Source organism: Macaca nemestrina, chromosome 7 (genome assembly GCF_043159975.1).
Source record: "Macaca nemestrina isolate mMacNem1 chromosome 7, mMacNem.hap1, whole genome shotgun sequence".
NCBI classification, from domain to species: Eukaryota; Metazoa; Chordata; class Mammalia; order Primates; family Cercopithecidae; genus Macaca; species Macaca nemestrina.
Window position 1 is genome coordinate 167,572,232 of NC_092131.1, and position 21,872 is coordinate 167,594,103.

General features: G+C 44.5%; 1 protein-coding gene across 1 annotated transcript in view; it reads left to right on the forward strand.

Moving 5' to 3' along the window:
• Positions 1–21,062, forward strand: part of LOC105493224 (uncharacterized) — a 118,072-nt gene extending 97,010 nt beyond the window's left edge. Inside the window, 5 exon segments of the mRNA XM_071099259.1 lie at positions 4,514–4,967; positions 4,970–5,029; positions 5,032–5,519; positions 18,732–18,788; positions 19,864–21,062. Coding sequence (XP_070955360.1) covers positions 4,514–4,967; positions 4,970–5,029; positions 5,032–5,519; positions 18,732–18,788; positions 19,864–19,896 — 1,092 coding nt within the window. The 3' untranslated portion in view covers positions 19,897–21,062.
• The last annotated feature ends 810 nt before the right edge of the window (positions 21,063–21,872 follow it).

The following is a 21,872-nucleotide window of genomic DNA, read 5'->3' on the forward strand; positions in this document are numbered from 1 at the left end:
CCATCACCACCATCCATCTCCGGAACTTTCTTCATCTTGCAATCTGAAACTCTGTGTCCACTAACTCCCCCTTGCACCTCCCCTAGCCCCCGGCAGCCACCATTCTACTTTCCATCTCTGAATTTGATGACTCCAGGTGACACATCTGAGTGGAATCATACAATCATTTGTCTTTTTCCAACTGGCTTCTTTCACTTCGCGTGACATCCTCAAGGCCCACCTGTGTTGTTGCGTGCGTCAGAACTTCCTTCCTTCTTAGGGCTGACTACTGTCCCCACTGTATGGGTAGACTACGTTTTGTTTACCATTCATCCCTCGGACATGGAGAATGTCGCATAGTAGAAAGAGTCAAAGAAGCCAGCGAGGGCTTCATCTTGGCCGCTCATGCTCTCTGTCGCTCCACCCTCTGCGAGGGTTGGGTGGACAGGCCGAAGCTACCTCCTCATCCTGCATTGAGCAGACGGGCCTGGTGCTGGGCACAGAGGATGCAAACTGGAGCAGGAACCAGTTCCTACCCTCAAAGTGCGGCAGCAACATGTCACATTAGTGCCAGTCTGTCCGTGGCTTTATAAAGTTAAGAAAGAGCCTGTGTCCATCCTGAAGGCTGTGTGACCACAGGGCTTCTAAAGGATGCTTCTGTATTCCCAGAGTTAGGTGGGAGCTCCTGGAAGGCTCTCTTTTATCCCAGTGCTCTTGCTAAGAATGGAAAGCCCCTCTGCGTGACTGCAGTAGCTGGTGCGATCCTCTGGTCACTTGCACCAGAGCCTGGGAGGTCGTGGCTTGAAAAGCTCACCTCTCATAATGGGATGCCAGTAAATATTATCCGAAGTTGATATACCCAGAAAGAGAGTTTAAAAATTATTTAGAGAGGTGGAAAATAACCACCAGTAGAATTAAAATCAGAACTGACAAGGATGGCCAGCGGAGTGGGGAAGTCCAGACTGGGGAATGTGATGTTTCATTATAAGGTCTTTCAGCATTTGCTTACTTTGGTCTGAGTGAAAGAATTTTCTCATTTTTTTGAGGGCCATGTACAGCCAAAGACTCACCATCTGTCAGACACACTGGTCAGTTCTCCTGGCAAGGCAGAGTTGGAGGTTTTTGTCCTCAGGTGTGTGGGCAGGGACGGCAGCTTGCTGTAAGGTATCCAACAGCACCAGGGGCAGGAATTGAAAAGTGCTTGGTGATTGGTGGGATAATGGTATCTAGCACAATTATTCCTGCCAAAATCTTAATGGTGGCTGGGCATGGTGGCTCGTGCATGTCATCCCAGCACTTTGGGAGGCCAAAGTGGGTGGATCACTTGAGGTCAGGAGTTCAAGACTAGCCTGGCCAACATGGTGAAACTCTGTCTTTACTAAAAAAAATACAAAAATTAACCAGGCGTGGTGGCACACACCTGTAATCCCAGCTACTCGGGAGGCTGAGGCAGGAGAATTGCTTGAACCTGGGAGGCAGAGGTTGCAGTGAGCCAAGATTGCGCCACTGCACTCCGGGCTGGGTGACAGAGTGAGACTCCATCTCAAAAAAAACAAAAAACAAAAAAACAGACACACAGAAAAACAAAAACAAAAAAACCTTAATGGTGTGCAATAAATGAAAATGCTGCCTCAGTCAGATGGGACGAGCATTTTTCAGCAACCTGCAAGGTCTTGTGTCACAGGAATGAAGATCTGAGTATTTCCCACCCATGGGGGGGTTGGTGAAGGAGTTTTCAATCCCTGGCACCCTGGGCGGTGCTGAAAGCCTCTGCGTCACACCGCCTGGGTTAGTTGGGAAGGAGAGCTCCCACCGTTCCCTTTTAACCCTTGTCCTTTTGTACCACAGCAATTGCTTTCCTGTAGGTCAGAACCATGGCTGGGTTTAACATCATCTTTGGAAATCCTAAAAGGCAATGAAGCGATTTCTCTCTCTCTCTCTCTCTTTTTTTTTTTTTTTTTTTTTTGATATAGCTGTGTCAGTTTGAAATTTTATTTTCATATCAGTTCTAATAGTGTATCTGCTTGACATAGTTTCTATTAAATGGGCTTGATAAGAAGCTATTTTAAAAATTCAGATAGAGTTTCAGGGCCTGTCGTCTTGATTTTTGGGGCAGTACCTCAATTTCATACGGGGTTGTTCTTTTCCAGAAAGATGGGTCACTGAATAATTTACATTTTGTGGTTATTTTCTGAGGAACTATTTCCGGTTATAAATGGTAAACATCTTCTAGGTTTTGCAGTAAGAAATAATTGATTATATTAGAAAAAAAGAACCATAAGAAGATGTGATTTGAATTTTGACTTCCTGTAAGTACCTTCTGGAGCAGAAGGTTTTGTCTTCATGGATTCTGTGTCTTGGATTTGGGGACTGTGTTGCACTGAGCTGTGCTCTGTAGGGAGGAGCCTGTGGGCAGAACAGTTTGGGTTCTGCTGGCCGCCTCTCACTCTATTCAGGGAGGCTGGGTCCCAGAGAAAGATGACAGCAGTTAGGTCTTGTTGGGAAGAAAACTCGGCTACCAACCCTGGACCATTTTGCTTCCCCTGAACAAATAAGATAGTCATTTGCCTGCTTTGGGGGATGGTGCCTGTGGTTCACACAGGAGGAGGTGGCAGCTGGCTTGCCTGCTGGCCTGCTTGGTGGAGATAAGATGCTCAGACCCGCCGCTGCTCTTCAGGGGTGGTGGAGGGAATTAATGCACTTCCTTCTGTCCCCCAATCACATTTACATGTCTCTGGAGCTGAACATGTATTATTTTGCTTTCTTCATCTCAATAGAGCTTTTAAATTAGATAGGTGTTGCTTAAGCCATTCAGAAATGTTTCACATTTAAAAAGACAAAAGGTAGTTGCTGCCATGATTCCTTCACCCACCCCTACACCGTGGCCTTGTAGGACAGTCCTCCCTTGGCTGTGCTGAGCCCATCTGGAAGTGTTTCTGATTCTAATCGGAAGTGGAACAGTTTCAGTGCTGATTATATGTTCATGTTAGTGATGAACTTGGGTGGAGATGGGGACACAGCTTGTTCTCTCCTCCTGGACTCTCATCCAGGGCCCTGAGCTGCCAGGGGCCTGGCCACTCCCGCCCCGAGCCCTGCCTTGGCTGAGCTGGTCACCGCTGCTGTGTGTCCCGGGCTGCCGGCCTGCCTGTCACCTGCAGTGCACAGGTGTGCATGTATGTGCATACATACATGCACCACACACACACCATGCCCACCTCACACACCCCATACACACCACACACATTATGCACACCCCATACATATCACACCACAAACACTACACCATGCACACAAAACATACATAGACACTCAACCCTTCCATACTACATTACACTCCACACCCACCACACATCACACTCTACACACACACATCACATTCACGTCACACCACACCACATACCACACACCATGCACAGTACACTCCACACACTCACCACACCCTACAGGATGCCCCGCAACCATACATACACACACACCACACACCCACACCATACTACACATTTACCACATACACACCACACACAGTGTATCTCACGCACACACTACATACTCCGCCACACACATTTGCATGCAAACTACTCATTGAATGAAACTGAATGATTGTTTTCCCACATTAATACTGCCCGCCTGCGCACCCCTGGCTGTCCAGGCCAGCACATCCCCTGGTCCTGCCCTCCCTTGGGTCAGCACTGCCTCCTGTGTTTTGGGTGTCTCTGGCTGTGCCCTGTGGTGTGCTCAGGTCCTGATTGCGTGGGAGGCTGGCTCCTCTGCTCCAGTGGCTGCCTTCCTGGAGGAGACCAGCCTGTTTGCCACCTCTCCTGATGCCCAGAGCAGCAGCCCGTGTAGGAATTCCTGCTTCCTCCCCTCGCTGTCTGCCCCTCCTCACATGTCATTTTGTCTCAGTGCTGACATCTCCCCAGCTAGAAAAGGAGACCCTCAAAGGCGCACAGCTGGGTTTGATTATAATGCCGGTGAATATTAAATGTGTTTTGGTAAAACACTCAACCAGTACATACATCTTTAATAAAGTAAAATATCCAGGCCTCCTCTGCTCCCACCTCTCTCCCCACTCCCCTCCAGAGAGGACATGGCTGACAAGCCTTTGGGGGTTTCCCCTTTCTGTGTGCCTTTGCGAGGTGTATGGGCTGGGCAGTGTGTGTATTCTCTAGCCATCTTGAGGGACCTGTAACTGGGATCTACACACGTGTTCGCTGTAGCTCGCTTGCTGTTTTCCCTCAAAAATAGGCCTGTAAGATCCCTCACTGTAGTGTGCATTGCCCTGCCTCTTTAAAAACACTGTCGACTCTTCCAGTGCGTGAACTCTGCCATCATTTATTTAACATTCTCTTATTTATGGGTACCGAGGTTGTTTCCAGTTTTTTTAAAAGATTGCTGCAATGAAAATCTTCAGCTGTCATTTTTCACATTGCTGTGGGAGAACGTGGTGGCAGGTGCTGTGGTGGTGGAGTGGCCCCACGCACAGCCAGGCTTTGTGGGGTTCTGACTCTGTCCTTGCCAATGTTCCTCCCCACAGTGGCTGCCTTCGGGGAATGATGGCTGGGGGAGCGCACGCCATGCCCCACCGGAAGCGTCTACCGTGGCCCACCGGAAGCGTGATCGTGTGGGGAGCGGCGTGTTGGACCACAGGGCTAGGCCGGGTCCTGTCTGCCACAACCAGGAGCCTGAGAGCGAGGACGTGGAGCTGCCCTTGGAGGGCTACGTGCCCGCGGGCCTGGAGCTGGCCGCCCTGTGGCCAGGGAGCCCCCCGCCCAAGGAGCGGGAGTGCTACAACCACAGCCCCGATGGGGACTCCAGTTCCGACTACGTGAACAACATCTCCGCGGAGGAGGACTATGACGAGGGCCTCCCTGAAGAGGAGGAGGGTATCACCTACTACATCTACTGCCCTGAGGACGACAGCTACCTGGAGGGCATGGACTGCAATGGGGAGGAGTACCTGGCCCACGGCGCGCACCCCATGGACACTGACAGTGCCAGGATGCGGTGGAGTGGATGGACTGGGCGGGCCCACACCTCCATGGTCACGGGGCTAAAGCAGCCAGGACTACCCGGATGGCCAACTGCCTATCCTGGAGGAAGAGCCCTCCGTCCTGGAGTCCCACGACCAGGAACAAGATGGTCACTACTGTCCCAGCAAAGAGGGCTGCCAGGACTACCACCCTGCGGAGGCTAACGGGAACACGAGTGCTTCTGCTTACCCCCTGAGGTGCGGGGACGGGGACCTGGAGGACCAGGAGGAGGACATCGACCAGCTCGTGTCTGAGATCAAGATGAGCCTGAGCATGACTAGCATCACCAGCGCCAGTGAGGCCAACCCCGAGCATGGATCTGAGCTGGGGCCTGGGGACTCTGCAGAGGCCTTCCCGCACAGCAAGGCCACCTGCAGCCCCAGCAGGTACAAGGCGAGGCCCAAGTCGCTGAACCTCCTTCCCGAGGCCAAGCACCCTGGAGACCCCCAGAGAGGCTTCAAGCCCAAGACCAGGACCCCAGAAGAGAGGCCAAAGTGGCTCCCAGAGCAGGTAGGACTCTGGCTGTCCCAGGGAAGGGAGCAGAGGGGCCCGAGAGCAGGGGACCTCAGGGTACAGGCCTCACAGATGCTGAAGTGAGGGAGTTGGGGGTGCTGGGTGCCTTACAGTTCTGATGGTGGCTGAGCTTGTCATTGGTCTAGTTGGGAGACGTGTTGTGTGGATGTTCCGGCCACTCTTAAGCTCACCCCTGAGACTCAGGAGTGAAGCCGGTTGAGGGCTGAGTGGCGACTCGTGTCTCGCAGAAGACACCCCTCCTCCCACCCTAGAAGAGAGGTTGGATTTCGTGCCCGCTGCCCTGGGTCTGCTCATGGTGGGACAGTGTCTGGGAGAGCCCCTCCATCCTCAGGGGTGTACTCAGACCAGCAGGGCAGTGGCAAAGACGTGGGGGTGCTGGTGCTCACACACTGCTGTGGCCAGTGTTGGGTGGCCTGGTGGCTGGGGTGGGGTCCAGAGTGCATTTCACAGTGGACGCCTCTCTGAAAGCCCGGGGGCCTTGGCCTGATGGGCAATTAGCTGTGAATAACTATTTGGAAAATGATTTTTTGAAGGTTTGACAAAAACCTCAGGGAAGAAACGCATGCTAATGAGGGCAGTGAATGTCAGCATAACTGTATTTTAATTATGGCAAAGTCAGCGTGCATTCTGATAAACACATTTGAAAAGCTGCCTTCCAAAAAAAAAAAAAAAGCTTCACTGTAAGTATATAAAGAAGATGTGATTATTGGACTTGTGTGAAGGAACTTGTATTTGGCCAATTATGTGGACTGCTTTCATATTTTTTAAAGCCTTAACTATTAAACATTTTTTTCCGAGAAGAATTCATGAATTTGAGTGTGTGTGTGTGTGTGTGTGTGTGCTGAGAGCTTGGGTTTGGAATGGAAATCATATTGACTCTTGGATTTTCAGCACTTGTATTTTAATGTCTTGTGTTCTCTCTCAAGAATGTTAAGTGTCAGTTGACTTCACTTTGGGGGTGTTCCTGTCATTCACAACAATTCTGTGTTTACAGGGAGCTGTGGGATGCATAGGAAGTCCCATGGTGGTGGGATGGCAGTCACGGGAATTTTACAAACCCAAAGCATTTAGATTGTAACCATTGCTAGTCAGTTACTATGAAAAGACATGGGACTATGGTAATAGGGGGCTGACTAAGAATAACTCCTAATCCTATGTCAGATAATACCACGGGCAGCTCAGGAAAACTACGCACAACTCAGACGTGTGCAGAAAGGAGATGTGTAACAGAATGGAGCCCCTGGGCTGATAGAGGCCTCCAGGACCTGCCACACCCATGTCTGTCCCTAATTCCCCAGTCAGCCTTCACAGAAGAGAAGCTGATCTCCCTCCAGCTGAGACCAAGCCAAGGCCCAAACTGTTGGAGCTGAAGGATGTTTGGGCTAGGCTCACAGAAGCTGTTCCGCTCCTCCAGTGTCAACAGCTACCCGTGGTCCAGGCCTCTGTCTGGTCCTGGTCCTTTTTTTTTTTTCCCCCAAGATGGAGTCTTGCTCTGTTGCCCAGGCTGGAGTGCAATGGCATGATCTCAGCTCACTGCAATCTCTGCCTCCTGTGCTCAAGCAGTTCTCCTGTCTCAACCTCCCGAGTAGCTGGGATTACAGGCACCCGCAATCATGCCTGGCTAATTTTTGTATTTTTGTAGAGACAGGGTTTCACCATGTTGGCCAGGCTGGTCTTGAACTCCTGACCTCAGGTGATCCGCCCACCTCAGCCTCCCAAAGTGCTGGGGTTGCAGGTGTTAGCCACTGCACCCAGCCTTGTCCTGGGCCTCTTAAGAGACACTGGGTGCTGACTCACTTCTGGGTCTGCCCCATGAGTGGCCCGCCAGGTCTGCTCTGGGTGCAGCCAGGCTGTGCAGGGCCGGGAGCCTGAGCTGGACTTAAGGTGGGGAGACGCTGCTGCCCAAGAGCTGCTTGGGTGCGATGTCAGGGTGCAGGCTGTTGCCATGTGTGGCAGCATCACTCATTTACCCGCTTGTTTCATCAGCCTCTGTCCTTCAGCTCATGTCCTTGCAGGTGGCCTCTGATTCTGCCTCTGGAGCCTGTCTGCCCCCTCTTGATTCATTCATTGGGCCCCAAGTATGTGAACGATATAGCATACTAGCCACTTTTAGAAATATCTGTGTTCATCTTCAAGAGAGGGGGGTCATCTAGCCATTCCCCAGCCCTCAAAACCCACTCCACAGACAAAGTAATGGCAGGTCAAGGCTCCTCTTGCTCTTCTGAACCGCAGGCTTAGCGAACACAGAAAAGGATTTCACGTGCAATAGAATTTCGTTCACCCTGAAAAAGGAAGGAAATTCTGACACAGGCTACATTGTGGATGAACCTTGAGGACATCCTGCTAGAGCCAGTCACAAAAGGACAAGTTCTGTGTGATTCCACTTCTCTGAGGCACGCACAGTAGAATCACAGAAACAGGAAGTAGAATGGGGGTGGCCAGAGGCTGGAGAGAGCAGGGAGTGGGGAGCTGTTGTCTAATGGGTGCAGAGGTTCAGTTGTGAAGATGGAAAAGTTCTGGAGACGCATGATGGTGAAGATCGCACAACAGTGTGAATGTGTTTAGTGCCACTGAACTCTACACCTAAAAATGGTTAAGATGGTAAATTTTATGTTATGTATACTTACCACAATAAAAGAAATAAGAAATAAAAGGTTTTTGGACGATGACTGGCTCAAGCCAGTTTGGATCTTCTAAAACTAAGTTGAGCCAGTCTGCACCCATGTAGCCAGAATCACACTGTATTAGGCTGTTCTAGCACTTCACATGGTGAGAATGGGGGAGAGAGAGAGAGAGAGTGATTGATTGATCGGGGGGTTGTTTAAAAGTGTGTAACTTTTTTTTTTTTTTTTGAGACGGAGTCTCGCTCTGTCACCCAGGCTGGAGTGCAGTGGCCGGATCTCAGCTCACTGCAAGCTCCGCCTCCCGGGTTTACGCCATTCTCCGGCCTCAGCCTCCCGAGTAGCTGGGACTACAGGCGCCAGCCACCTCGCCCGGCTAGTTTTTTGTATTTCTTAATAGAGACGGGGTTTCACCGTGTTAGCCAGGATGGTCTCGATCTCCTGACCTCGTGATCCGCCCGTCTCGGCCTCCCAAAGTGCTGGGATTACAGGCTTGAGCCACCGCGCCCGGCCGCTAAAAGTGTGTAACTTTTAAACAACCAGATCTCTTGTGAACTCAGAGCAGGAGTTCACCTATCACCAAGAGGATGGCTCAAGTTATCCGTGAGGGATTCTCCCCATGATCCAGACACCTACCTCCCACCAGGCCCCACCACCAGCATTGGGGATTGCATTTCAATATGAGACGGAGGTGGGGACAAATATTCAAACCATATCACCCACAAGAAGCAAAAACATTTTGGGCCAATCAAAACTGTTTGGATATAGCCACAGTAGGGATGAGCTATGATTATACCCATACCTGTGGACCTGTGGACCTGTGGACCTGTGGGCCTGTGGACTTGGCGTGTGTGGTCATGGGGCGGTGGGTCGGCACATCCCTGGGAGGTTTTAGGAGGACATTCAAGGCCAAAATGAGCCCTGAGTAAATAATACAACCACGTCCTAAGCGGGAGGTGGGGAGCCTCCCCTTCTCTCCTAGGTCTTGTGTGGGTCATGGTCCTACCTTGGCAGGAGTGGAAGGAACATGGATCCTACAGGCTATGGCTTACAGTAAAGTGGTTGTGGTCATGCCTTGTGAGTGTCATTAAAATAAACATATATTGTTAAATCCATCATTAAATAACAGCTATTTCTGCTATCCTCTCGCCTTTTCCACAAATTTAAATATCCCAGGTATTCTTTGTATATTCATAAAAGTAGACAGGTAGATTTAGTGAAGTTAACTGGATCATTGGTATCTTCTTTATATGTCATCTGGTGAGACTTGTTCTTAAATTATGAGTTGTAGGAGTCTGTTTTAATGTCTATAGCCTTAGGCAGTTCCATCGAGACTAAACTCAGTTGCTTTTTTTTTTCTTATTGGGACTAATCTTATTGACCAGAACTGTGGACTCCTCATATTAGGAGAACAGAGATCTGGCCTGTGTAAATGAGTGGAAGGTAAATACTATAGAAAATGTCCTCTGGAAATTGAAGTCTAATATTGACTTACTAATGATCGTTTAATTTCCTTTTGGCTTGGGCACCATCGTTGCATTCATTTTTCAGATGTCAAGCAAGTTTTCTCAGAATGTGTGCAGGGCTCAGGGCCAAGTGTGGAGGCCACTGGGTGAATACAGGAGAGGTCACAGGTCAAGCCTCCTAGGAGAACTATAGGCTTGAGCCTCCTAGAGCCATGTGATTGATTTTTAGCCCCAGTAGGTTGCTGTCATTAAACTATGCACACAGGGCTTCTTGCTTTTAAGTTAGCAGGATGGAAAAATTGCAGGTGTTTGCAGCAGACATGTAGAAGCAGCCATGCTGGCCCCTAAGCAATGGTATTAGAAAGGGTTGGTGATGATTTTCTCATTTGAGAATTGAACAAAACCAAATGGAATTCTCTCTAGTTCTGCAGCACTGGGGGCTGTAAGTGGCAGAGCTTCCACTTTCCCCACAGATGGACCCAGAGTGGCACCTGGTATGTGAGGCAGGTGACCAGGAGAAGAGGCAGATAACCCACCCTTCCTGGGTCATCTCCCACTTTGCCTGGGTGTCAGTCACTGGAGGGTTAGCTCAGTACAAGCTGACGGGTGACCAACGTAGAGCTTGGGTGAAGGTGCTCTCATAGGGCATGTGTTTGAGACCCTTAGAGGGCTCTCCTTGCTCTTGCTTCTCCCATTATTTTTAAACTGTAGTAATACACATGGAACACAGAGTTTACCATTTTAAAGTGTACAGTTCAGTGGCATTTAGTACAATGTTGTGCAACCACCTCTGATATTTAGCTCCAGAACATTTTCACTGCCCCCAGAGGAGACCCTGTACTTATTAAACGGTCACTCCCCATTCTTCCCTCTCCCCTCAGTCCCCTCAATGAAAAATCTGTTTTCTCTCACTTTGGATTTGCCTATTCCGGATAATCCATAAAGATGGGATCAGACAACATGTGCCCTTTAGTGTCCGGCTTATTTCTCCAGCATAATGTTTTCAGGGTTCATCCCTGTTGTAGCGCATGTCAGTACTTCATTCATTTTTGTGGCTGAATGATATTCCACTGAATGGCTATATTTTTTTATTTTTATTTTTATCTTTTGAGACAGAGTTTCACTCTTGTTGCCCAGGCTGGAGTGCAATGGCGCGATCTTGGCTCACTGCAGCCAAATGGCTGTATTAAGTTGTATTTATCCACTCATCCACTGTGGGACATTTGAGTTGTTTCTACCTTTTGATTAATGTGAATACTGCTGCTGTGGCCATGTGTGTACAAGCTTTTGGGAAATTTTATTTGGAGAGGCATAACTTTAAGTTTTGTTTTGGTTATTTATTGTTGCTTAACCAATTATCCCAAAACTTAATGGCATGAAACAGCAAATTTGTCTCTCTCTCACTATTGTGTGGGTTAATGGGCTAGCTGGACAGTTTTTCTGCTGGTCTCGTTTGGGAGCTCTCACTGTGCAGTTAGACGGTGGCAGGGACTGGTCGTCTGGATGCTCAGCGGCAGTGGAATGTCTGAGACGACGTCTTCACCCACAGGTCTGCTGCCCTGGTGTTTCTTCCTGTGGCCTTTCTACATAGCATCTTATTCTCTCGGGCCTCTTCATGTAGCTTTTCTTTCTCCAAGAAGATAGTTCTCATTTTTGGCTTCCAGAAGCACAAAAGTGCAAGCTGTCAGGTGTTCTTAAGGCTTAGACCTGGAACACATCCAGTGTCGTTTCTCCCACATTCTATAGGTTAAAGTAAGTCTCGGAGCCAACCTAGATTCACTGTGGAATGGGCCCTTCCAAGGACATGAATGACGGGAGTTGTGGCTCATTGGGGACCAACTCCAAAGATGAAGCCTGAGTTCTAAGAACTTTTTCTTCTGCGATTATTCCTTATTCATATTCTGTTTTTTGTTTTATAGATGTAATATATTCACAAGTGTCTTTAGGGAGCTATTTTGATACTTTTTTGTCCTCTCCCTAGTGTCTCTTTTTTCTTTAATATTTTTTTTGTCAGTTTATTTTGGTCTTACTTTTCTTTCAAAAGCATTTCCTCAAATATCTATTCTATGTTGCTCATCATTTGTAGTCTTTTTTAAAATTCCCTCTTTTGTTCATTCATATTTGAGAGAGGCACTAAAAGACTGATTGGGAGGCTGGGTGTGGTAGCTCACATCTATAATCTCAGCATTTTGGGAGGCCGAGATGGGAGGACCACTTGAGCCCAGGCGTTCAAGACTAGCCTGGGCAACATAGTGAGACCCCTATCTCTACAAAAAATAAAAAATTAGCTGGGTTTGGTGGTGCCCGCCTGTAGTCCCAGCTACTGAGGAGGCTGAGGCAGGAGGATCGCTTGAGCCTGGGAGGTTGAGGCTGCAGTGAGCTATGATCATGCCACTGCATTCCAGCCTGGGCAAAAGAGTGAGACACTGTCTCAAAAAAAAAAAAAAAAAAAAATGATTGGGAGTTCTTTGTGGTCAAGACTTGTCAACTGATAGCTTTTAGGAGGAAGGGTTTTTAGGGGGAATTTATGCTGATTCCCAGTTGTTATCCCCACCCCTCTATCTTACCTCCTTGTGCCATCATAAATGATGGCAGGTACTACTCCATTCCTCTGGGGATGAAATCTCCATTCTCTTGCCTGAGGTAGATACATATTTGCTTGAGTTCTGCTTAAGGAGATGGGGGAGAACAATGCGTTTCAGGGCCTGGAAAATGTGTTCTGTATGTAGGCTTTTGGTTAATCTGTTTACAGTCTTGCCTGTCAGTCCCACTCTCGAGGGTACCTGGTGCCTGAGTCTAGTGCCTCTCCAGGGTACTGTGGGACAAATTAGCCTCCTTGTTCTCGGTGTCCCCCTAACCTCCACCTTTGTTTGCTTTGCTTCATTAATTAACCATTTCTCGTTTACCGTCGTTGTCTATTGGAGGTGAATTCTCTTCTATTGGTAACCCCATTCCTTTTTTTTGTAGTTGTGTGTGTTTATACAATGTTCATTCTTCACCGTAATTCCCATGGAGCCTCAGGAAAAAAAGCAGATGGGAGAAATATGTGTTCAGTGTTCAGTTTTCCCTCTGTAAGACATCTGCAGCCTGTGTTTTTCACTGAATAGATCATGGACTTAATGCATGTAGAGCTACTTTGTTTTTCATGATTGTGCCTTCAATTCTCTGCAGAAATATAATTTGTGAATTACTTGATGAAATTTTCCTAATTTTGAATCATCCTTGTATTCCTATAATAAATGCTGTTAGAATGGATATGGTAGTATTTTATTTTTGTGTTTTTACTTTTATATTAAATAAGATTATAGTTTTGTTTGTTTCCTTCACAGCTCTTATTTCATTTCAGTGCCGAGGGTGTGCAGGGCTGACTTGGGAGGCTTTACGTCTTTTTTCTAAGATCTGGGATGTAGCTCTAGTTTACACAGTAATTTTCAACTGGAGGAGATTTTTGCCCCCCATGGGACATTTGGAAATAATCTGGAGACATTTGTGGTTGTCATAACTGGTCATGATGGGAGGTGCTATTGGTATTTCTTGGGTAGAGGGGATGTTACTAAACGTCCTGCAACACATAAGAGAACCCTCCACAAAGAATTGCCTGTCCAGTATATACATATCACTGAGGCTGAGAAACCCTGGTTTAAATAAATATCCAATTTGGAGGATGAGTCTTTGACTGCCGTTTTTCTTCTTCTATATGTGTTGGTCTCCAGATTTCCCACTTTTTCAGTTAGTTTTAGTAACTGTAGAGTCTTTAAAAAAAAAAAAAAAAAAAAAAAAAAAAAAAAGGATTGCTTCATCCATACTTCTAGGCTGTTGTAAAGATGTATTAAGTTTTCATTTTTTGTATCATATTCACATGTGTCTATATGCCCTTTTCACTTCAGAAGTTTTCTTTATCTTAATTACTTATTAGAGGCTTGACTGTTTTATTATCTTAGTCTTTTGAAAGAATCCTCCTTTCGTTTTATTTTTTACGTCCAGTGTTTTCTTTTTCACTTTTTGCTTATGTCTTAATTATTTCCCTGTTTTGTTTATTTTGATTTTTCTAGTTTAGTAGATCAATGTAATTTAAATTGCTTTTTAAACCAACATGTAAGGGTATATATTTTCTTTGGGTGCTGTTTGACTTTATTGCACAAGTTTTAAGATCTGTTTTCTAAATAGTTTGTATTTTCTAAGTAGTTTTATTCCATCTTTTGTTCACATTGCTCTTACTGTTAAAACTTTTTGTTGTGAGATATGTCATGTGTTGAAAATATGTAAAACATAAGCTTCGTGTAACACACAGCTAGAGTGACTACTTGGGAACCTAGCCAGCACCCAGGTGAAGAGAACGCACATTGCTAGCACTACAGAAACGTCTGCCGGCTGCTTCCAGATCGCTGTTCTCTGTACACTCATCTTTCTTTATTTTTCTCTAGTGTTATCACTCGTGTGCATCCTTAAAAAATATAATTTAGTGTCGCCTATTTTTTGAGCTTTTGAAAATTATATTTTATGTATTTTTCATACCTTTGTTGTGTTCAACATTATGTGTGAAATTTGTTCCTATTGTGTGTAGCTATAGTTCTTTTGCATTGCTGTATTTACTCCATTATTGAATACACCATACTGTTTATCCCCTTGACTATTTGCAGACATCTGTATTGTTTCCAGTGTCGTTAGGAACAGCGAATGCTGCTGTGATTATTCTTGTCTGTATTTCATGGTACCCCTGTGCCAGCATTTCTCTGGGGCACGTACTTACTAGTTGGATGACTGGGGCATGAGGATCAATTTCTTCTTTTACCCAATAATCTAGAAAAAATAACTTTTTAAAAAGCATTTTCACATGGTCTTGGAGTTATTTTTAGTGCATCAATGTGGTCAGAGAATATGGCCTGTGACCTGTGAGCAATCGTTTAGACTTCACTGTTGGTGTTACTGTTGTCTTTGCTCATTGCTATTTCTTGTACTGTGTCTCCTGCTCCCTGTCCCTCAAGTATAGCCCTGAATGATATCCACATTGGTGTGGAGAATCCAGAGGCAAACATACACAGAGATGCTTCCTGTCTTGATGGAGCTAGATATAGAATTTTAAGTTTATAATTGAGTCTCTTCCCAGTTCTTTACACTTTTATCTTCTGATATTTATTGTTACAAATGAAAAGTCTGATGCCTATCTGATTCTTACTTCTTTCTGGTAGTTAGTATGATTTTCTCTGTAATTGTAATGTGTGGGGTTTTACTTTTCAGTATTTGTTTTTCGAGATAGGGTCTTGCCCTGTTGCCCGGTTGCAGTGCAGTGGTGCGATCACGGCTGACTGCAGCCTTTACCTTCTGGGCACAAGCAGTCCTCCCACCTCAGTCTCCTGAGTAGTTGAGACTACAGGTGCGCACCACCATGCATGGTTAATTTTTAAAAAATTTTTGAAGATATGGGTTTTTACCATGTTGCCCAAACTAGCCTCGAACTCCTGGGCTTAAGTGATCTTCCTACCTTGGCCTCCTGAGGTGTTGGTATTATAGGCATGAGCCACCGTGTCTGGCTTTCAGTATTCCTTTGGGGCATTCAGAGCCACTTAATATTCTCAAGTTTTTCTTTGGCTCAACAGCGTTTGTCTCTTTTCTTTCTTTTTATTCCCTTCCATCCTGTGGATGAATGTTAGATCTCTTTATCTTCCATGTCCCTTAACTATTCCCTTTCTTTTTTCCCCCTCCATTTCCTTTTTTTCTCTGTTCTAAGGGAATGTCACAGTTTTATTTTCCTAATCATAAATGCCTTGTTGAGAAGTCTATTGTGCTCTGGCCCTCCTACAGGTGTTTTTTTTTTTTATTTATTCAGGGGGAGGGTATCTTATTTTTATTACTAGAATTGTCTTTTACATAGTAACCTGTTTTTTGTTTTGTGGATACAGTATCTTCTCAGTTACTGCTGAAGATTCCAATTAGGTTTTTAAATTCTGATTATTTCCTTCATTGGCAGTGCTTCAGGTCATTTGTGCTTATTTGACTTGGCACCTTCCTTTCAGATTGCTAGTTTTCTTCAACTCTCTGTGGTGCATGGTTATCTGTTCATTTATACATGAGATATACCATTGATCAGTATTAGTTGTTGATATGACTGTTGCATTAGAGTTATCTAAAGGGACAGAACTAAAGTGTATATATATATACACACACACATATTTATATTAAGGAGTATTAAACTCACACAATCACAAGATCGCACAATAGGCCATCTGCAATCTGAAAAGCAAGAAAGCCAGTCCTAGTTTCAAAGCTAAAGAACTTGAAGCCCGATATTCGAGGGCAGGAAGCATCCAGCACAGGAGAAAGATGTAGGCTGGAAAGCTGAGCCAGTCTAGATGTTTCATGTTTTTCTGACTGCTTTACATCCTAGCCTCGCTGGCAGCTGATTAGATGGTGCCCACCCAGATTAAGAGTGGGTCTGCCTCTCCAAACCCACTGACTCAAATGTTAATCTCCTTTGGCAACACCTCACAGACACATCCAGGATCACTACTTTGCATCCTTCAATCCAATCAAGTTGACACTCAGTATTAACCATCACAGGTGTCTTCAAAATTGTCACTCTTTTCTGCTGTGGCCTCCCTCTCCTGGTTTGCAGACTCATGCTCATCCTGTGGCACGAGGATGGGGAGGTGCTGGCAGGAGAGCTTTCTAGCTCCTGAGTTAAAAGGCAGAGATGGTGTCTCTTTCAAGATTTTGCTGCTGTGTTGAGTTATATTAAAAACATTGTCTTTTTTCTCTGGTTTTCACACTCATAGTAAGAGGCCATCAAGACAGGCTTCCTATATCAGAGGGTGATCCTTACCAACTGTAGCTGGGAGAAGTACAGTAAAGAATGTTAGATTGTTCTGGAAAAAAGTGGTCCCTCCATTATTTGGATTGGGTTTGTGGCTTTGTCAAGCCCAGCAGTCTGATTCCATCTGCTTTGTGTCTTCCAGCATGTCCCTGTGGTTTTGGTTCACTCAGGGTATTCTCATTGTAGCTGTTATTTTTCTGCTGCTGAGGCAGACTTATTCTTTTTAATAAAATACTGTCATTTTGGTGGGGTTTTGGAAAGAGGACCAGGCCACATCCTGAAAAGAAATTCATCTTAGGATTTCACAACCCTAACTCACTTTTTGTTTTGATTAAATTACTTACCCTTTTTGAGGGGTGGGGGCTCAGCTTTGTCGTTTGTAAAATGAAAGAGAGTAACTGGGCTGATGGTTACAGACATGGATGCATGTCAGAATCACCTCAGAGAGTTTTTTAAAAACAGATTCCCCCCAGCACTTTGGGAGGCCGAGGTGGGTGGATCATGAGGTCAAGAGATCGAGACCATCCTGGTCAACATGGTGAAACTGTCTCTACTAAAAATACAAAAATTAGCTGGGCGTGGTGGCAGGCGCGTGTAGTCCCAGCTACTCGGGAGGCTGGGGCAGGAGAATCACTTGATCCCAGGTGGCGGAGCTTGCAGTGAGCCGAGATCCTGCCACGGCACTCCAGCCTGGTGAGAGAGTGAGACTCCATCTCAAAAAACAACAGCAACAACAAAACCCCAGATTCTCAGGGTAGGCACTGAAATTAGCATTTTTTTTTCCTTTTTTGAGACGGAGTCTCACTCTGTCACTCAGGCTGGAGTGCAGTGGCGTTATCTCGGCTCACTGCAAGCTCTGCCTCCTGGGTTCACACCATTCTCCTGCCTCAGCCTCCCGAGTAACTGGGACTACAGGTGCCCGCCACCACGCCCGGCTAATTTTTTGTATTTTTAGTAGAGACTGGGTTTCACCATGTTAGCCAGGATGGTCTCGATCTCCTGATCTCGTGATCCACTCAACTCGGCCTCCCAAATTGCTGGGATTACAGGCATGAGCCCCCACACCTGGGCAATGAGTGTTTCAAAAGTGCTCTTTTAATCACTGATACAACCAAAGTCTTTGGGACTTTTAGGCCAAGTATATATACTTTAGATACCCAGAATACTTTGATTTGTAATATAACAATTTAGGGAAATGAAGAAGGGGTGAATTACATTTTGGAAGCTGCTGCTTGCTTCCTTTTTCCATTTAAATTTTAGAAGACAAAGAATGTCTAAAGAGATGCAGATTTAAAGGAAATACAAGTAATTCTGCATGGGTATGTTTATCTACGTGGCATTCTCCAGCTCACTAATCCAGAAGAGTTCTAACACCCTCTGTGATCATGGGTTTGTTTTTCTTAAGTATTCCTCTATCAGAGTATCTGAGAACAGATGCTTAGAAAGTGCTGAGACCTTTGTTGGTCTTACTGGATCTCCGAATCCTAGTTTCTTGATATTTTACGTATTCTGGATTCTAACCTGAACTGGCCTTCATGATTAAAGATGCATTTATATACTGTACACTGGCCAGGAAGCTTATCTTTTGAAATTTGCCCAAACTGAGCATGAAGGCCCTTCCTAAAACCCCATTAAATTCATTTCTAAACTTGATGATTGTCAATTGTGTCAGTTGGTAAATTCTGTCTTGTAGAGAGGTATTTTGTAGTAAATAATATGTTTTTAAAACTAAAATTTGCCTTTTAGTGAGGTGGTAATCATTTCATAATTCTTAGTTTTGTGAAGTGTCTATAAATCACAATCTGATCTTTTAAAATGAAAGGCAGTTGAATTTATGTAATGATTCAGGCTTTTCAAAGTTAAAAAGGTAGTTATTTTAAGGAATGGATAGTTTGTGATATTTATTTTAAACAAAATAAGCCATTGTTCTTATACACATAGCCATGTAAGTAAAATGTTTTCTTATTTTAAATTAGATTCCGTTTTAACGTTTTTTTCAGTTTTGCTTTATATTTTACTTATATTTTTTATGTTTTATATTTATATTTGATTGCTTTTCTTTATTCCTAATTCTTTTATTTTCTGTTCCATTTTTAAAAGCTGATGACTGTTGTTTGTCAAACCATAGTTGGATTTAAAAATAAACATTTAATGTTAATAAGCTCTCTGGTAGTGGCACTGCAGTGACAGATGGTTGAGAGTGTGTCCCTAAAGCTATGGCACCAGTCTTCTAATGGACTTAGCCTGTATTCAGCCTGTGTAACCCTGGCAGATTTTTTCTCTGTTTCAGAATGGGACAACAGAGGAAGTGACTTCAGAGGAAGAGGAAGAAGAGGAGATGGCTGAAGTAGGTATTTTATATAAGAATGACATTTCATAAATGTTGTCATTTTTGAGTAATTCCATAAATCTCCTTTGTAAGCTACTATTAATGTGGAATAATTGAAAGCACATTGTATTTGGAATGCAATATAATTTCTCAACTCTGGCTTTTCCTCTGATGATACGCCTTTGAGCAAATAGCTTTATCTGAATTCTTTGGATTTGATTTTGTGGAAAACAAAAGTCCTTAACTTTTACCACCAAAGTTGTATTTATATTTAATACTAATCCGTCCTTAGCCTGCATTTGGTTATTTTTAGGAAGAGGAACTACTACGTTTAAAAAATGTTGTGTTTGCGTAAAAGGAGAATTTGAGAACATGTTAGGGACTACTCACCAGAAGTAGTAAAACTGTCTCTTGTTGAAAAATCATCAAGGAATTTTCTCTCAGTCTGTTTTATGCTGCTATAACAGAATACCAGAGACTGGGTGATTTATAAGGAACAGACATTTATTTTCTAACAGTTCTGGAGACTGAGAAGTCCAATATGAAAATACCAACAGTTGGTGTCTAAGGGCATTGTTGCATCCTCAGATGGTAGAAGGCAGAAGGGCAGGAGAGCAAGCTAGTCCCATGTGTGAAGCCTCATTCATCAGGGCCTTAATCCCATTAAGGAGGAAGGAGCCCTGTTGGCCTGATCTCTTAAAGGTCCTACCTCTTAATATCATCACATTAGAAACACCTGAATTTTGGAGAGAACACATTTGAACGGTAGCAAATTTACTGGAGCAGATTCCAACAACATTGAGCCTAGGCCAGTTGTAAGTCCTGGGTATAATTTTAGATGTTTCCAGGCTCTGAAGCTTTGTATTTAAATTCAGACTTAGGAAAAAAGATCTGTGTCTCTGCATTGACCAAATAGAAGGTATGTGAATGTTATGGTCTTGATTGTTTTAAAAGATATTTTCTCTTTGGGGTCTTATAATTAATTTAGGTTTTCATTTTCTTGGTTTAGAAATTATTAATGTAAAATTTACTTTACAGTGCTTCAGAACTAAAGAAGTAGTGCTGTAGGCTTGTTTTCATTTGTTTGCGACAGGGTCTCGCTGTCACCCAGGCTGGAGAGCGGTAGCATGGTCACGGCTCACTGCAACCTTGAACTCCCCGGTTCAAGCAATCCTCCTAAGTAGCTGGGACTACAGGCGGGTGCTCCACGTCCAGCTAATGTGTGTTTGTTTGTTTGTTTGTTTGTAGAGTTTGAGTCTCGCTCTGTTGCCCAGGCTAGTCTTGAACTTTCTGACCTCTAGTGATCCACCACCTTGGCCTCCCAGAGGCGTGCACCGCTATGCCTGGCTGTAGGCTTCTTTTATGAGTCTGGGAGGAAAATACTTCTTAGAATTGTCCAATTAGAATGAGAGTTTGTTTTAATGTTTTTATGCAGTTTAGCTGAGGTGGAATAAACTGCATGAAAACATTAAACCTTTTCCGTGGGTCAGGCGGCCATTGTACTAAAGATCATGAACCCTTTCGTTTTCCCCTCACAAGATAATGAACAAGGGACCGCAACTTTGAGGGAAATCTAGAAAGGTAAGAGACTGGACGTTGGAGATGTCAGATTAGGACAGGTGAAAAGCAGATATTCTAAGCTTCTAAAAGAACATGGGAACAGGCCCAGAACAACCTTGGACATGGTGTGTTTGGGTGCATTGGATGCTTGTCTTTTGAGAAGGAAAGTTGATGTGTTGAAGTCATGGAAAGCAAGATTGGCCAGAAAAGGCAGATGGTTAAAAGTCTTGAATTCGAGACAGGCGTGTGTTTCTATTTGGTGTGATTATTGATAAGAAGACCTTGAGCAGGGAATAGTGTGCTGAGGATATTGCTTTAGAAATATGTGTTGAATTCTGTTTGTGATGTGCTGATTAATACTAAGGTGGGGAAGTTTTGTGGATGGGAACATGACTGAGGTTGAAGGTATAGGAGGAAATACAGGTCAAGGGCATTTGTGAGCATTGTGAGGAAAATAAGTGTAGGATGGAAGGTCAGCGCTGAAAGGTGCACACAGGGAGAATGGAGCTCCATGACGTATGGAGTCATGTGCAGAGTTTGAGTGGAGGTAGTCAGTAACCTGCTCTAGAAATCAGTGAATTCGCCGGCTTGGGAAAAAAAAGAATCAAAATGAGTATAAACTACTTCTTTAGAGTATTTGGCATTTGAAGTGGAGAAATAATTTAATTGAAAAAAGGATTTTTAAAAATCTGCATATATTTGTGTATGTGTAAGAACAGATAGTATGGGAAGGGAGGGAGCAGAATGATGTGAATAAAGATGTTGTTCTGGGGGGTATTGTTCAAATTCTTTTTAAATTATTACTATTTTTTGAGATAGGGTCTCTGTTACCCATGCTGGAGTGCAGTGGCATCATCATAGCTTGCTGCAGCCTCAAACTCCTGGGCCCAAAGGAGCCCTCTATTTCAACCTCCTGAGCACCTGAAATCAAATTCTTTTTCTGACTCATTTTTTAGTTACTAACGTCAATAGATGCTTTCTATATAAAACCATAAACTGAAATTAGGGAAAGCACCAAATGTCTCCAGAGATAACAACTAAAATTAATTGAAATGAACATTTCAATATAAGTCCTTCTGGTCTTTTTCTGTGCATATTTCAGCATAATTGAAATTCTTTCTATTCCTTTGTGTATTCCATTTTTCATTTCAAAGTTTTTTGATACAGGAGAAATTATGCTGTGTTGGTATTTCAGTGGCCTCTTAATAGTTCATGGAATTGAGTTAACTGTTTTGCTATTTTTGCACATACAGATTTTGTGTGTATTTTTGTGGCTGCAAGTTTGAAATAGGTATCCTTATGCCTAAATTTGTGTTTACATCTTAGACTAGTTTCTTGGAATACAATTCTAGAAGTCGAGTTTCTGGGACAAACTATGAACAGTTAAGGTTCTTGACACCTGCTGCTAAACTGTCTCAAAGATTCCTCTTAAGAGGAGATTTAAAAGATGGCTTGGCCGGGCGTGGTGGCTGATGCTGGTAATCCCAGCACTTTGGGAGACCAGGTGGGCGGATCACTTAAGGTCAGAACTTTGAGATCAGC